At 39.7% G+C, this 18146-nt stretch overlaps 1 protein-coding gene and 1 long non-coding RNA gene across 3 annotated transcripts; both read right to left on the bottom strand.

Moving 5' to 3' along the window:
• Positions 1-1478: 1478 nt before the first annotated feature.
• Positions 1479-13542, bottom strand: LOC116154663 (uncharacterized). 2 transcript variants are annotated; one of them, XR_004138590.2, is made up of 3 exons: positions 13427-13542; positions 11105-11194; positions 1479-1750 (listed from the first exon to the last, which is right to left on the bottom strand). It is a non-coding gene; the product is annotated as an uncharacterized LOC116154663 (long non-coding RNA). The 2 variants fall into 2 exon arrangements; XR_010382488.1 differs by lacking the exon at positions 13427-13542 and adding an exon at positions 12460-12955.
• Positions 5200-6833, bottom strand: LOC135322091 (zinc finger protein 83-like). Its single transcript, XM_064489572.1, is given in 2 exon segments — positions 5200-6214; positions 6461-6833. Coding segments are annotated over 2 exon segments (777 nt in total). The 3' UTR covers positions 5200-5810.
• Positions 13543-18146: the final 4604 nt, after the last annotated feature.

Below are 18146 nucleotides of genomic sequence, written 5' to 3'. Positions count from 1 at the left end.
GTTTCTGGTAGCAAATCCAGGAATCAGGTTTCCCGCTTTCACAAGGGCTTGGGAATTATAAACCAGAGCACTGTCCTTCCATGGAAGGGACGGAGAAAACAAGATAAGAGGTGGCATTGAAAGAAAGTTATGCAGGCCTGGTCCAGACATCTCGGGAGAGCTACCAGCCTCAGATGTCATCTGCCTCAGACCCTAGTGAGCTTTACGTTCAGGTCGCCAGGCCCTGTGCAGGTCCAGTCAGTGTTCGATGCCTTCTTTAGCTGCAACGGGCGGATCCAGGAGCCTCCTCCCCAGAGTGTGAAATCACAAAGGTTAGTCAACAGTACCCTTCCAGTGAGACAGAGGCCCTTCCAGTGAGGCGAGAGAGCACTTTCACAAGTGTGTACCATTTACATTCCCAAGAACAAAGCACAAGGGTTCCCTTTTCTCTGTATTGCGCATGTGTGCGAGTGTATGTGGGTGTTTCTGTGCACACGTGCACATTTTGAGACAGCTAAGGAAAGGAGAGGAACCAGTAATGACTTGGCAGCAAGAAAGTAGCACCTACATCTTCCCAAGTATATGAGCCTCTGGACTGCAGATCCCTATGGTGTTGCTTGTCCTCTGATTCTTGGAACAATCTTTCCCTGCATCAAAGAACTCAATGGCCCCTCTGAAACTGGGTGCACAGACACACCTAGCAGAGTCCCTCTAATGAAAACCTTCTGCCATTTGAAGCTTAGTGCTCATAACTTCCCTTATAGACTCAAGGGAACTTACAAAAAAGCTCATGGAATCCAAAAGTCTCCATAAAACCCATATCCACTCATCCTGCTATAAAATACCAGAAAACACCCCAAACTCTACTAAATCGTGCCTAAGGGGAAAATATGTACAAAGGCACCCAAGGAACACCTAGATGCGAAACACCATACTTTCATTCCCAGTGATCACAGATCACACACTGTCATCTCCAAACACTGCAGATAAAAGATGTTTCCAATGATAAATGTGCCCCAGTGAGAACCCCACATCAACCAAGGAAACACTCCAAATTCTTTTATATCTTTCATAGTGCATCTCAAGATTTCTTCAGTTGCAACACAAAATACTAAACACAAACAAAAAACCTAAAAATACTTTTAAAAGTTAAAATACTAAAAAATAGTAAAAAACAAAATGTTCTCTTAAATTTTGTCTGTATTACTCCTTACTCAGCCTCCCAATAAACCTTTCTCAGCTCCAAACTCCATTTCTGTTTGGTTGGCCTCACTATGTCCCCCGCACACACAGTGGCACCTGAGGCTGCGCCGTCAGGACTTAACGTGGCCGGGTGATGGGGCTTTTGCTCCGCAGTGACTCCCACACCCTGAGGACAGAGGAAGGGGGACCGCACAGCACAGATTTATACTAGAAAGAAGAAACTCATGCTCCACTGGGTAGCCCTCTCTAGGCATTTCCCACTACTCTTTCCAGAAGAACCTGCGGGCGGGGGACTTAAAGGCGGGACTTCTGGGGCGGGGCCTGGGCGGAGCCCTTCCGGTAAGGGTCGGGCAAGGAGGGATCCCCAGGCGGAGGTGGGAGGGTGCACAGATGGTGCTTCCCCTTGTCTTGACCCTGGAACAATTTTAAGGTAAAATCTCACAGTACTGTGGGCGGCTAAACTTGGAAACTAAGATGTCTTGCTCCTGAGGCTCAAGCAATCCAGTGGCTGCGACCGTGGGTCTCCAAGTGGTTGCCGTGGGGCCGTGGTTGGATCCCAGACTATTTCCTGCAAGTAGAATTCATTTAAGGCTGTTTAAGGAAAAAAGGGCTAGACTTGTCTCTGTATTATAAACTATAATGAAAAATACAAAACTCTCCCCCAGTAGAATGGGCCATTTCATATTGACACTTACAAGACAGCTTCTCCTTTCTATTCTTCATTTAGCCAGAAGGCCACGCTGTCAGTTGCAGAGACTCAGGGACAAAACCTGGGATCTGAGCCTGGAGAACTAACGCATGTGATAGCTTGTACCAATACTCATTGCTTTAAGAATATGTTTTTTTAAATCCTTACAAATTGCATTGTTCTTTCTTTTTACTGCTTTTTTTGACCCATCTTTTCCCTGGAGTTTCAATGAAATGTACTTGACATATATCACTGTATGGGTTTAGAATGTATATAGCATAATGTTCTGAGTTACATGTACTAAAATAATTACCGCAATAAGTTTAGTAAGCATCTGTCATCTCATATAGATATAATAAAAAGAGAAACGACAAAAACAAAAAAAATCTGTTTATGAGAACTGCACTATTCTTTAAAATACTCGGCTCTATTCCACACTTGTGAAAATTATGTTTAAATGTCTTCAACCAAAACTTGTTCATGAAATTATACTTAAGTATATGATAACTAAACATACTATAATTTTAAATTGATTATATGTAGAACAAACATATAAGGGTATAAATATAAGTTCTAAGGGTAATTAGAAAGTTTCACTTTTTATTTTCAAATTGTAATATATTATAGCTCTTTTCTTTGGTTTCTGTTGCTGAAAGATAACAAAGCCTATAACACATATACACTTCAGAAGACATTGAAATTTATTTCCACCTAAAGAAAATTTAAGTTTTAGTATTTCTAAAGCCATTTAGTAGGAAGATACATTCTCTTTAATATGACCTCTGCCAACTAAAAATTATCACTTGTCATCTACCTCTACAAGGATTAAATGTCAAGCCACAACAGCTGCTGACCTTCAACACACCCTGAAAGGCGTTCAGCATCCAGATCAGGAATGAGGCACTCCATGCTCTGTAAAAAGCTTGCAGAACAGGCCTTTGGATAGTTAGATATTTTCAGAAGATTTGATAAGCCCAAATTTTGGCATCTCTGCATTTCTAGAAAATCAGTAAAATCATAAATGTAGCCATCTGCTCACTGTGACTAGCAGTAAACTTCTGGAATGATGTGTGCTTGACTGCAGGCACCTCTCCACCAAAAGCACACAGATACTGACATCCCCCTGCTACCTGTTCAGAGCAGTTCCTCAGACCTATCTGAAATACTATCTGTGGGGCTATAGTCCTCATTTGGCCCCAAATAAAATTTAACTCTCAACTTTCATGTTGTATGATTTAATTTCAATTGACAACCCTAAAGAAAGTAAAACTAGATTACCAAATATGCAATAACTTCACTTCAACCCTCAATATTTTTATGGCAATAAATGTCAGATCACATCTACTACAAAGAATGTTTCATCCCATCCCTACATGTCAGATATTTCATCCACAGAGACATGGGAATCCACTGAAATATGATGATGTTTAGATAAGGAAATTCGCATATTTGAAGTGTTTTCAGATAAAATGAGCACAATGTCCTGGTGTAGCACACATGCAAAAAGATGTATCAGAGTTTTAGAAGATGCAGTCACTCCGATAAACTTTGTGAAATTCATGAGGCAGATTACTCTGTATTAAACAGAATTTCTAACTAGTCATGTTGATTTTATGAGCCCAATGTCTTGCATCTTCTCATATCTAGACTAGTACTAAAATCACTGATGGAGACATCTGTTCCTCCTGACAAACAGCAACCGTCTAGTGAATAGCAGCAACCTTCTGCCAATACGTGTGCTTCACTGAACAAACTCCCTTCATCAAAAGCATACGGGGTGAGGCAGACCTCTCACCCCACCTCTTCCCAGCAGTAACTCAGAGCTCTCTCAGTGGCTGTCTCCCAGGCCTTAGTCCTCAGTAAGCCCCAGATAAAACTGAACTCCCAGCACTCAGGTTCCACTGGTTATTTTCAGCCAGCATCCTCATTCTCACTTGATCGGGGTTGGAGGGGGGTCTTGGTTTTTGCAGAACAACTCAAAAAGATATGCTTCAGACTGTTACCTATATCCATACAGAGGGCCTAGGCGTACTCTGACTCTGTTCTTCTAATCCTTAATTGTTGAGCCTGCTCTTTGGAACTCAGGGGAGGCCTGGAAGGCAAAGCCTTTTTTCTGCACACAAGAAACTGGGGACATAGAGGGGACTTTGGACTCCAAAAGGTCCCACAGGGTCCAGCTTGGGTTTAATTTCCCATTTTCTTAGGTATTCTTCAATCATGAGGGGAACATGGGAGGGAGGAAAAAAGAAATAAAAGTTTTGGATAGAGAGGCTAATCATAAACTCGGCAGAGGAAGCTGGTTTTAGCAGGACTCAGTTTCAGGTTTTGTCCTTTCTGTTTCAAGGCTTCATCCTTGGTGGTTAGTCAGTTGTTTTCTGGAGCACCCAGCAGTGAAGTCCTCTTTTGGAGACTGAGCTAACTAGGACACAATAATTTACACACTTTTTTTTCTGACTGCACATACGCTATATTATACATATATACAATATATTACACATATTTTTAAAATTTACATATATATATTGTTCATTATTTCTAACAACAGTTTAGAGCTTTAGCTTTTTAAAGTTACAGTTATCAAAGGAATAAAGCCAACCCAAAATAAGAATCAAGAGAATGCAGTAATCCAATCATAAAGGACAGTCAAATGTGCTTACACATATTCAAGAAATCAATCGTCTAAGTTACAAAGTTCTCTCATTACACCAAAGGGGTTGGTACATGAGTGAAAACTTTGCAAATTTCACTCCATTGGAAAGCTTATTCTCCAACATAAATTCTGTATGTTCCACAAATTTGATCTTCAGGTACAAGCCTTAGCACACATATTGCTTTGTGTGGTTTCTCGCAAAACTGTGTATTCTGAAGTCTACTGCACTGTGAGATTGCATAAAGTTTCTACCGTATGTTACCATGGCTTTTCTTCAATCCTGACTTTCTGCTCTGGCCTGATAGTTCAATTCAAGGTAAAGGTTTAGCCACACCTGTTGCATTTGTAAGGTGTCACTCCAGTACGTCCCCCAACTTGTGATCTTTCAGTAAAATCCTTGCCACACACATTACATTTGTGTGGTTTCTTCCCAGGATATGTATTCTGATATCAAGTTACAAGTGAGCACTTTGAAACGCTGCCATACTGATTGCATTTCTAAGTATGACCTATTTGGTGAAGCCTCAGTTTAAGTCACAACCCAAAAGCTTTGCTACATTCAGAATATCTGTAATGTTTCTGTCCAATATGGATAACTTGTGAGCTGTAAGCCCTGAGGAAGAATTTATCCCATTCAAGGCATTTGTGAGGTAATTTCTAGAATGAATTCTGGTGAATGAATTCCCTGACTAAAGGCCTGGTCATACTAAACACATTTATCCGATTTCCCTCCAGTACGACTTTTCCAATGAAGCTTAAGATGTGCACACCTGCTAAAACTCTTACTTTATGTTCCTCACCAATAGGGATTCTTTGTAAGCTAGGTTTCAAAGTACAATGAAGGATTTGCCACACACATTGTATTTGGAACCTTCCTCTCTAGCAGGAATTCATGGTGGACCTTTTCTTTTTTTTATTGAAGCATAGTTGATTTACAATGTTGCTGGTGGACACTGAGGTAAGAATATTGAACTGAAGACATTGAGACATTCATTACACTTCTATGATTTCTGTCCAGTATGGATTATCTGATGGTTAAGAGAGGCTTTGCCACACCCAAGACATGTCCATTTCTCCACACAATGAATCACCCCAGATCAAGTGTCAATTTTGAATGATTACCTTCCCATGTATATTACATTGATATGGTTTGCCGTTTGCATTCATTCCCTGATGTGTAGTGAGGGTTGAGATCTCAGTAAAGCCTTTTCAACACTCTTACTTTTGAAGTGCTTCTCTCTAGTATGAAGTCTTTTATGACTGACAAGGGTTGCTTTATGACTAAAGATATCATTTATAAGGTTTCTCTCCAGTATGAATTCTCTGATGACTTGCAAGGTATGAATTTTGACCAAAGCCTTTCCCACATATATCACATTTATATGGTTTTTCTCCTAAATGAATTAGTTGATGTTGTGTGAGATGCGAGAGCTGAAGAAAGGTTTTGCCACACTCACTGCATTTATACGGTCTCTCTCCAGAATGAATTCTCTGATGAGTGGTAAGGTTTGTTTTTGTACTAAAGACTTTGCCACATTAATTACATTTGTACAGTTTCTCTCCAGTATGAACTCTGTGATGACTTCTAAGGCTTGTTTTATGACTAAAGACCTTGCCACACTCATTACATTTGTAAGGTTTCACTCCAGTATGAATTCTCTGATGACTTCCAAGGGTTGTTTTATGACTACAGACTTTACCATATACATCACATTTATATAATTTCTCTTCTGTATGGATGATCTCATGTCTACAAAGTTTTGAGCAGTAATGAAAGGTCTGACCACACTCATCACCTTTGTAACATTTCTCTCCAGTATGAATCCTCTGATGAATTGCAAGGGATGAATTTTGACGAAAGCCTTTCCCACATACATCACATTTATATGGTCTTTCTCCTGAATGGATTAGTTGACGTTGCCTGAGATGTGGACCCTGACAAAAGGTCTTGCCCCACTCACTGCATTTATAAGGCCTCTCTCCAGAATGAATCCGATGATCGCATGCAAGGCTTCCTCTCTGAGTAAAGACCTTGCCACACTCATTACACCTGTAAGGTCCCTCTCCACTATGAATTCTCTGGTGACTTCGAAGGGTTGTTTTATTACTAAAGACCCTGCCACACAAATTACATTTGTGAGGTCTCTCTCCATTATGAGTTCTCCAATTAATGGCAAGACATGAATTCTGACTAAAGGCTCTTTGACATACATCAGGTTTATCTAATTTCTCTGCTATATGGACGATCTGATGTCCACTGAGGTATGATCCTTGAAGAATGGTTTTGCCAAACTGGTTACATTTGTACACCATTTCCCTGTATGCTTTCTGATCTTCGGTCAGTATTGAGGGATGCATAAAATCACTCTCATATACATTAGAAATGTTGCTTTGGACACTATAAGAAACTCCCAGAAATGGTGAAAATGAGGCACTATTGTTGATAAGCTTGTCAGCTTGATTAAATTAATCAATTTTCTCTTCATTTTTAAAATTATGTGGCTCATCTCAACAGCTTAATGCAAGTTTATTTCCCATAGGCTTGATTCCCGGACCACTTATGCCATGGTGATCTCTCTCATCACTGAGATTTCCATTATATGCTACAGACATTCCTTTGTAATTTCTTTCCTCATGTCTCTGCTGAGACTCTGTGTCACATATATTTTCCTGGATGCTCCTGAGGTATAAATGCTCCATCTCACTCCTTTCATGACTTTCCATCATCACTGTCTGGAGTACTTCTCTATCCGTGTTTGCTTTTCGTTGTATTTCTTGACTACATGTATTTGAGACATAGCTACAAGATATATACAACTATAAGTATCCTATTCATTACAACTCATAAATAAATGTTTCATGTTTAACACAGGCTAGGACGCTCAAGCTAGTGCTTATACCAGTTATGAAACTATCTAGCATGATCTTAAAAATTTCAGGAACACACCAAAAAAGGTTACTTTGCTAGAAAAGAAGTACTCTGCACTACTGTTCAACAAAGTACTACAAATCCTGCCAGTGGAATGAAACAAGAAAAAAAACCAAAATCTCCCAAATTAAAAAAGAAGGAAAATTTCCTTATTAGATGACAAGGTTTTATATGTACAAACTGTAAAGATTCCACAAGAAAACTGCTACTTCAAATACCAATTTTAGAAAAGTTGCATAATACGAAATTAGCATGCAAAAATTAGCTGCATTTCCGTACACAATAAACAATGTCAACAGAAAATTAGAGAAGAATCCTATTTAGTATAGTATTAAAAAAAAGGACGTAACATTTAGGAATAAATTCGCCCAGGAGGGGAAAGACTTATAGACTGAAAACTGCTAAACATTCCTAAAAGAAATCCAAAAAGATACACATAAATGGACAGACAACCCGTACTCACAGACTGGAAGTCTTAATGCTCTTAAAACAGCCAAACTACCCAAACTCTTCTACACATTCAATGGAACCATTATCAAAATTCCAATGGCTACTTTGCAGAAATAGGAAAAACACGCTAAAAGTCATAGGGAACCTCAAGAGACCCCAAATACCCAAAACCCTCTTGAAGAAGAAGATGGAGGCCTCCTTGCTTTAAATTTCAAAACATACTACAAAGTAATCAAGATGGTGTGTTACCTGCATAAACACAGATACATAAACCAATGGAAGAGAAGAGAATGCTCAGAAATACTCCTTGCATCTGTTTGAAATGTACGGACAAGGACGTTAAGACTGCAGAGTGGAAAAAAGACAGTCTCATAACAAATGGTGCTGGGCAACTGGGTACTTACGTGCAAAACAATGAGGCTGAAACCTTCCCTGCATCAAAAGTAAAAATTTCTGCTTGGCAAAGAACACAACTAACACAGTGAAAAGAAAAAAATCTGGGGATTGGAGGCGATGAAGGTGCTATGAAAAATTTCCAACTCTCAAACATTTCAGTTGATTTCACAGTTTAAAACATATGATGGAATAAAACACTCTCTATCACTGATGTCTTTTTCTAAACTTTGCTTTCCACTCACAATTGTTACGATTTTAAATTCAGTGACTCACTTACTTAGCTTCAACTCTCTTAGAAAAAGTCAGAACAGCCCAGAAATGAACCCACAAACTTTTGATCAACTAATCTTTGACAAAGGAGGCAAGATTATACAATGGAATAAAGACAGTCTCTTCAGCAAATGGTGTTGGGAAAACTGGACAGCAGCACGTAAAACAGTGAAGTTACAACACTCCCTTACACCATATACAAAAATCAACTCAAAATAGATCAAAGAGTTAAACATAAGACAAGATACAATAAACCTCCTAGAGGAAAACATAGGCAAAACATTATCTGACATACATCTCAAAAATTTTCTCCTAGAAGAAATAAAAGCAAAAATAAACAAATGGGACCTAATGAAACTTACAAGCTTCTGCACAGCAAAGGAAACCAGAAGTAAAACAAAAAGACAACCTATGAAATGGGAGAAAATTTTTGCAAATGAAACTGACAAAGGCTTGATCTCCACAATATATAAGCAGCTCATACGGCTCAATAAGAAAAAAATAAATAACCCAATCCAAAAATGGGCAGAAGACCTAAACAAGCAATTCTCCAAGGAAGACATACAAATGATCAAAAGGCACATGAAAAAATGCTCAGTATCACTAATTATCAGAGAAATGCAAATGAAAACTACAATGAGGTATCACCTCACACCAGTCAGAATGGCCGTCATTCAAACATCCACAAATGACAAATGCTGGAGAGGCTGTGGAGAAAGGGGAACCCTCCTACACTGCTGGTGGGAATGCAGTTTGGTACAGCCACTGTGGAAAACAGTATGGAGATTCCTCAAAAGACTAGGAATAGACTTACCATATGACCCAGGAATCCCACTCCTGGGCATATATCCAGAAGGAACCCTACTTCAGGATGACACGTGCACCCCAATGTTCATAGCAGCACTATTAACAATAGTCAAGACATGGAAACAGCCTAAACATCCATCAACAGATGACTGGATAAAGAAGAAGTGGTATATTTATACAATGGAATACTACTCAGCCATAAAAACTGACAACATAATGCCATTTGCAGCAACATGGATGGTCCTGGAGAATGTCATTCTAAGTGAAGTAAGCCAGAAAGAGAAAGAAAAATACCATATGAGATCGCTCATATGTGGAATCTACAAAAGAAAAACAAAAGCAAACAAACAAACAAAAAAACCCAAAGCGTAAATACAGGACAGAAATAAGACTCATAGACATAGAATACAGACTTGTGGTTGCCAGGGGGGCAGAGGGTGGGAAGGGATAGACTGGGATTTCAAAATTGTAGAATAGATAAACAAGATTATACTGTGTAGCACAGGGAAATATACACAAAATCTTATGGTAGCTCACAGAGAAAAAAATGTGACAATGAGTGTGTATATGTCTATGTATGACTGAAAATTTGTGCTGAACACTGGAATTTGACACAACATTGTAAAATGACTATAAATCAATAAAAAAATGTTTAAAAAATAAAAAAAAAAGTCAGAACAAATTTCCCCTTATTGCTCTGTTTCCAGAATTTACCAGGTATTGTGCATATTAATGTCTGATTTTCACATGCAGCTTCCTTATCCTGGTTTACAGAGAGCAGACAGTGCACCCAGATGGGCCCCCTAAACTCTCCCTGCTGCCCAACAGCACTGACACACCAGTGGTTTGAATCCACTAGGGTGAAGTCCTGACAAGAACCATGCCCAGGGGAGACTTCACAAGTTCCAGGTACCTGGGTCATGGGGGTGGAGTCTAAGTGGAGGTGGCAGACACTGAGGGAGGGTCCTGGGTGACTGTGAATGTAGAGGTGTCAGGCAGGATACTTCAGAATCAGAAACTATTAACAAGTCCCAAGAAAGGCATTTCAGAAGGACAGACAAAATAATCAACTAATATGGTATACACATATACAAATGAATACTACTGAGCCATAAAAAAATAAAATAAAATAATGTCATTTGTAGCAACATGGATGGACCTGGGGGTTATCATTCTAAGTGAAGTAAGCCAGAAAGAAAAAGAAAAATATCATATGACTTATATGTAGAATTCAAAAATAAGACACAGTGGGGAGGGTATAGCTCAAGTGGTAGAGCACATGCTTAGCATGCACAAGGTGCTGGGTTCAATCCCCAGTACCTCCTCCAAAAATAAATAAATAAATAAACAAATAAACCTAATTACCTCCCTTCAAAAAAAAAAAAGAAAAGAAAAAAGACAAAACCTATTCACAAATGAGAAACAGACTCACATACATAGAAAACAAACTTATGGTTACCAGGGGGAAGGAAGTGGAAAGGGATAAATTGGGAGTTTGATATTTGCAGATACCAACTACTATATATAAAACAGATAACAAATTACACTATATAGAGAGGGAACTATATTCAGTATCTTGTAGTAACCTATAATCAAAAAGAATATGAAAAGAATATATGTATGTATATGTATGATTGAAACATTATGCTGTACACCAGAAATTGAACAACATTGTAAACTGACCATACTTCAATTAGGAAAAAAAACCAATGAACTGAGAATATGACTTTACCTGAGAAACAGTCATTCCTGATTCCTTTTTGTTTCTCTTCCTCCTCTTCTGGACTTCTTCCTCAGACAACGTGGGTCTTCAGAGATCGACCTTCAAAGTTGAATGAAAACATTCTATTTAATGCTTATAAACAACACGTCCCTCCCTGTGCCACAGCCACACACATACACACAGGGGAGACCTCACCACGTGGAACAGACAGTCCTCTGCTGCCCACTGTCACAGGAGGGAATCGGGACAGGAAACTCCACACACAGACCAACAAGGGAGTTTCCCCACACTGTCCTCAGATCACTCTCCCCTCCTGGTGAGCCCCTCCCCTACATGGCAGCAGCGTGCGCCTCAGCTGGACCCGACAGCCCCCTTCAGGTCACAGACCAGGCCCTGATCCACCCCCACGCAGAGCAGAGCCCCCTCCCCCTCAGCCCAGATCCCAGCCCTCAGGATGGGAGGACTCAGAGTCAGGATGCTCAGTGAGGGATCCAGACTGGAATCACCTTGTGTCCCTTAAGTATCATTGAGGTTGGACACCACACAGACTATATAAAGGTGAATCTCTGGTCAGAGGATCCAAAACATGTATACGCAAAATGCTTCAGAGATCTATTGTGAAGCCTGGGTCAAGCACCACTGAGAGGAAGCAAGCCCAGCACACCTCCCACTTTGTTTTTCTTTCCCAGCTTTACTGAGATATAACTGATGCTTAACAACAGTGTACATATGAGGTGTACAATGTGAGTATTCAACAGATGTCTACACTGTGTAATAATGATCACAATAAATTAATTTATACTTCCATCAACTCATGAATACCATTTTCCTTCTGTGTGGTGAGAATACTTAAGGTTAATTCTCACCACAAATTCCAAGTATGTAGTAACACTATGTGATTAACTACAGTCAGCAGGCTGTACATTAGGTGTACATGCTGTACTATTTTATTTTTCGACTGAACGTTTGTAACCTTGACCAACATCTCCAGATTTCCCCCTCCACCCAACCCCTTGTGACAACCTTCATACCCTAAGGCTCTATGAGTTTCACATTTCTAGTTTCCATGTCAAGTATCTTTCTTCTTCTGACATAGTAATGTCATAATTCATGGCTGACATAAATTTTCTACGTGCAGTCATTTGTCAACAGACATTTTCGCTCATTCTACATCTTGACTGACTGTTGTGAACAATGCATAATGCTCACAGGAGTGCAAATATTTCCCTCAATATAATGATTACCATGTCTTTCAATATCTAGCCAGAGGTGCATAATTTAAGCAAACAACCTTTAAATTTATCACATTCTAAAGCCACAAATCAATATGACACAAATTAATCACCCACATCCAAACAACTCACCTCCCATCTGCAACCAGTTGGCCGGCTCGATCCACACTACTATGTTTTCCCAGTTCATTCTGTTTATCTGTCTCCCTGCTTCTCTCTGTCTGTCACTCTGTTCCCCGCTACTCTCCTGCTGTTCCTGCTGCCCTTCTATTTCCTCCCTCATTCCGGTCATGACTCACTCTGTATCTTGTTCCCCTCTTGTTGCTCTTTCCCCCAACCTTTCTGATTGCCCTGTATCTCCTTGTATTTTGGCCTGTTTCTTCCTCCACCTCTGCTCCCTGTCTGCCCCCCGAGTTACATCTCTTTTATCCTTTCACCCTCCCTTCCTCCTCACCCTCCCATCACAGGTAGCTATGCCTCCTTCCTGCTCCTTCTCTCGCTTCCTCTGCTCTTCAAGTCAATAGCTGTTCTCTGTCTCCCAGGGCCACCATGCTTTGAAGGCCATGGTTCTAACTCTTGTAACCCCTCGCTCACGAATTTACTGGGATGCCGCCTGAATAAGATGCCCGCCTAAAGAAAGAGCACATTTTCCAGCGGCATGGAATTTGGGACGGAACTATAGTGCGTGTCCCAAGGCAGATCCGGGTCACCTCCCGTTAGGCGGAGTCAGGGGAAGGGCTGATTACGAAGGGGAGGCCCGCGGAGCAGAACGACCCGCCTGAAAAGGACGCGAGGACAGACGGGCTGGGAGGGAGGGGGTCTCAGGAGAGGCCGGGGTCCCCAGAATCCCGGGACCCGGGAGAGGACGCGGCCTCACGGGAGCGGGGCAGCCGGCGCTGCCCTCCAGGGGCCGAGAGGGCGAGGCTGGGGGCGCGAATCCAACTCAGAGAAGAGGACGTTACATGGGGGACGGAGGGAGTATTGGGTTTTATGAAGGAAAATATTAGGAAAGGCGGTGTCTCGATGACCGAAGGCAGAAAAGCCGAGGACAGAGACCAGCCTCAAAGCGGTTTCAGACGCGAAGGAAAAGATCCCCGACCTGGAGCGGTGCCGTCTGGATTTACGTGGGCTGAGGGCCGGGTGCTGGGATTTTAGATCCGCAGTGACTCCTACATTCAGAGGATGGATTAAGCAGGAACACGCAGTACAGATTTATACTAGAAAGGAGAAACACGCTCCATAGGGGGACCACCAGTCAGCGACCTCCGCTTCCGGTTCCGGGGAAAACTTTCGCCCGGAGCTAGAGGCGGGACTTCCGGGGTGGGGCGTGGGCGGAGCGATGCCCGCCAGGGGCTGGTGGTCGAGGGAGCCCAGGTCTTAGTCTGGTGAGCCAGGGAGAGGGTTAGTATGGAGAGGGGATTGTTCCTTCTCCATACTGGAAGGGTTTTATGGTAAAAGCTTATGGATGTGGGGGCCATTTATATCAGAAACGAAGATGTTTCCTCCTAAGTTGAAAACTGTTAACAATAAAAATCTGTTTGTGGGGATTATTGCTCAGTGGCAGAGCCCGTGCTTAGCATTAAGGAGATCCTGGGTTTAATCCGCAGTATCTCAATCAGTCAATCAATCAATCTAATCCATGCCCACCCCCACCCGAGAAAAACAAAGGAAAAGCTGTTTCTGGGAGCTCGACGCTTGCTTGTCCCTCTCCTGAAGCTCAAGCAATGCAGTGGCTGGGAATTTGGTCTCCATGTGATTGCTCTGGGCAGTGGTGGATCTAGGAATATTTTCTAAAATTACAATTAACTTAAGCACTTAAAATAAGAGCTGAAATTTGTATGACAAGTTAGAATGAGAAATACAAACTCTCCCTGGATAGAATGAGCCATTTGTTACTGACACGTTACACAACACCTTTTCCTCTCTATTCTTCATTCAGCCAGGAGGCCAAACTCAACACTCTACTCAGTTCTAGAGACTCACGGACAAAAACCGGGGACTGAGACTGAAGGACTAAAACATAATTTCTGTCACTAACCATTGATTTTAAAAGAGCAATACATTTTTATAAGTGGTTATTAACTGCATTGATCTTTCTTTTGGCTGAAGTGTTTTATTTGCCTTTTAAAACCATGTTTTCCCCAAGTGTTATTGAGATGTACTTGACATACATCACTGTATAAATTGAAGGTGCACAGCAAAATATTCTTACATTAATTGAAATAATTACTACAATAAGAAAAACCTGTATTATTCTTTAAAATAGTTGGCCTATTAACACTTATGAGAAATACTTTTAAGGATCTTTTGTAAAAATTTGTTTATGAAATTATACTTAAATATATAACTAAACATAATGTAACTTCTAACTGAGTATATGTTTGTTACAAAGGTAATTAGAAATTTGTACATTTTATTTTCAAATAGTAATATATTTTAGCTCTTTTCTTAATTTTCTATTCCTAAGAGTTCTGTCAACTGTCAGTAACAAAGCCTGTAAAACATATAGTCTTCAGAAGACACTGGGTTTTATTACTATGTAAATAATAATTAACTTCCAATATTAATAAGGGCATTTATTTGTGTAATAGAGAAGAACAAATCTGACTCCATATTAGATCTGTTTCTTTTACTTTAACCTTCGTATCAATACAGGACAATGAATGCGGGGCAAGAGGATGGCTGTGTCCTAGGTCTCAGTCAGGCCCCTGAGAAGTGCCCTGCCAAGTGTGGGTCCTTGGCTTGTCACAGGAAAGAATTCAAGAGCAAGTCACAGCTGAGTAAAAGTAGATTTATTCAGAGAGATATATACTCCATAGACAGAGGGTAGGCTGTTTCAGAAGGCAAGAAAAAGGCTAGGAGGTGTGGGGGTTAGGTTTTCAGTTTGTAGTTACACACTCCATAGAGAGTGCAGTCTGTCTCACTAGGAATGAAGAGTAGCCACGAGGTGTGGGAGTTGTTCCTTTGTAAGGGCTCAGTAGCTTCACATGCTAACAAGTGGGAAGATTATTCCAACTACTTTGGGGAAGGGGCTGGGATTCCCAGGAATTGGGCCACTGCCCACTGAAATGAATAACACACTAGAAGGAACCAAGAATAGACTAAATGAGGCAGAAGAATGGATCAGTGAGTTAGAAGACAGATTAGTGGAAATCACTACTGCAGAACAGAAAAAATAAAAAAGAATGAAAAGAAATGAGGATAATGTAAGAGAACACTGGGACAACATGAAGTGCTCTAATATTCACATTATAGGGGTCCGAGAAAGAGAATAGAGAGAGAAAGAACCTGAGAAAATTTTTGGATCTCTCCAAAAATAACTGAAAACTTCCCCAACTTGGGGAAGGAAACAGTCACCCAAGTCCTGGAAGCACAGAGTTCCACACAGGATCAACCCAAAGAGCAAGACACCAAGGCACATAGTCATCAAATTGACAAAAATTAAGAATAAGGAGAAAATATTAATATCAGCAAGAGAAAAGCAACAAATAATATACAAGGGAACTCCCATAAGGTTATCAGCTGATTTTTCAGCAGAAACTCTACAGGCCAGAAGGGAGTGACATGATATATTTAAAGAGAAGAAAGGGAAAAACTTACAGCCAAGAATACTCTATCCAGCAAGGCCCTCATTTAGATTTGATGGACAAATCAAAAACTTTACAGATAAACAAAAGCTAAAAGAATTCAGCTTCCTTATCTTGGCAATTATAAATATTATTGCTGTTAATAGCAGGGTGTATGTACCTTTTTTAATTAATGTTTTTGTTTTTCTCAGATATATGCCCAGGAGTGGAATTGCTGGGCCATATGGTGGTTCTATTTTTAGGCTTTTGAGAACCCTCCCTATTATTTTCCATAGTGGCTGCACCAATTCACATTCCCACCAATAGGGTACAAGGGTTCCCTTTTCTCCATATCCTTTGCCAACATTTGTTATTTGTCTTCTTTTTGATGATGGCCATTCTGACAGGTGTGAGATGATATCTCATTGAGATCTTGATTTGCATTTCCCTGATTTTAGTGATGTTGAGCAACTTTTCATGCCCCTGTTGGCCAACTGCGTTTCCTCTTTTGGAAAAATGTCTGTGCGGCTCTTCTGCCCATGTTTTAAATTGGATGGTTGGTTGTTTGCTTTTTAATTGAAGTACAGTTGATTTAAAATGTTATATTAGTTTCCGGTGTACAATATGGAAGGACTTGCAGGGCACTATGCTAAGGAAAATAAGTCAGAAAGAGAAAGACAAATACTGTAAGATATCATTTACATGTGGAATCTAAAAAAATAAAACAAACTAGTGAATATAACAGAAAAGAAACAGACTCACAGAAGTACAGAAGGAACTAGTGGTTACCAGTGGGGAGAGGGAAGGGGGAGGGGCAAGATGGAGGGGGAGGATTAAGAGGTACAAACCATCAGGTAGAAAACAAGCTACAAGGGAGAATTGTACAGCAGGGGGAATACAGCCAACATTTTACAATAACTATGAATGGGTATAACCTTTAAAAATTGTGCATCACTATATTGTATACCTAGACATAATATTGTCCATCAACTATACTTCAACTTAAAAAATGATACTGTAAAATAAATACATAAATAAAAAACAATTAAAAAATAAAGTCATTAGCTGGAAGTCAAAAGAACTTTAATTAAAATTTGGTATTTGAGAAGCTTGTTAGAAAGTTTTTAAGTACTTGGTCAGATAAAATTGTAGGCCACTGTGAAACAATAGTTGTTTATTAAACCAAAATAACAAATATTTTAGAGGCTAATACAGGTCACTTAAGAGATAAAGAGCTTTAGAGTCTGTTACCAAAAGCAAATTAACATTTTAAGAAAACTTTGTCCTTTTAATAGAATCAAATTCCAGTTTTGCACTAGCTTACTTTTAACACCCTAATCCATTTCCTTATTTAAATCAATCTAAATTTAACCAATCCTGATCATGTGCAAAGCTCTTTTCTCAGGATTCCTTTTCCACAAATCTTCCATCACTTTCTGTATCCATATTAGTTTGTCCCTTATTTTTTCCATCCAGAAACAACCAGCTATAGAAAAAACCAACCATCGTTTCCCTCAAAACGTAATTCCATTCCTTATACCTTCTTTTGCTGAAAACACACATCTGATTTTCCTGCTGTATACCAAGATTTTTTCCTTATTATTTTAGTAGCTTTAATTATATACATTATAATTTTAATCCTTAAAAACCTTAATCTTTGGTGAAGACCAGAAAGCAAGCAATTGTGAATTGGTTGTCATACCAGCTTTTTTTGATTGGAAACATGTTTTATTTTTCTCTTCTAAGAAGGCAAAGGTAGGTAAACTTAGACCTGCCCAGCAATTAATGCTACAATATTTTATAAATGACCCAAATGGTTTTTTTTTTTTTCACTTAACTGAGTTTTAAGTGCCAAAATTTGGAGAGACTATTTTAAATTTATTTTTTCTTTTTTTCTTTTTGGAGGGAGGTAATTAGGTTTGTTTATTTTTTCATTTCATCACCTTGTGCATGCTAAGCAGGCAGTCTACCACTGAGCTACACCCTTCCCCCAAGAGACTATTTTAAACAGACTTTTCCAAAACATAATTGCTCCTATAAAGTTTACCCAAAAGCTCTTATTTTGTTTACGTTTACTTTTTTTGAAAACTTTTTTTACATTGGGTTACTTTCCTTGCTGACAAATTTGTAAAAGATATAAAAGGGTCTTATTTGATCTCTAGTAAGCCGAGGTACAACAGAAGTATTATACTTGACACTGATGACTCTAAAGACATGTCTATGTTAATTAAACCAACAAGCTTAAGCTACCTT

The sequence above is a fragment of the Camelus dromedarius genome, chromosome 9, assembly GCF_036321535.1.
Source record: "Camelus dromedarius isolate mCamDro1 chromosome 9, mCamDro1.pat, whole genome shotgun sequence".
Lineage (NCBI taxonomy): Eukaryota > Metazoa > Chordata > Mammalia > Artiodactyla > Camelidae > Camelus > Camelus dromedarius.
This window is presented reverse-complemented; position numbering and strand designations above follow the sequence as displayed.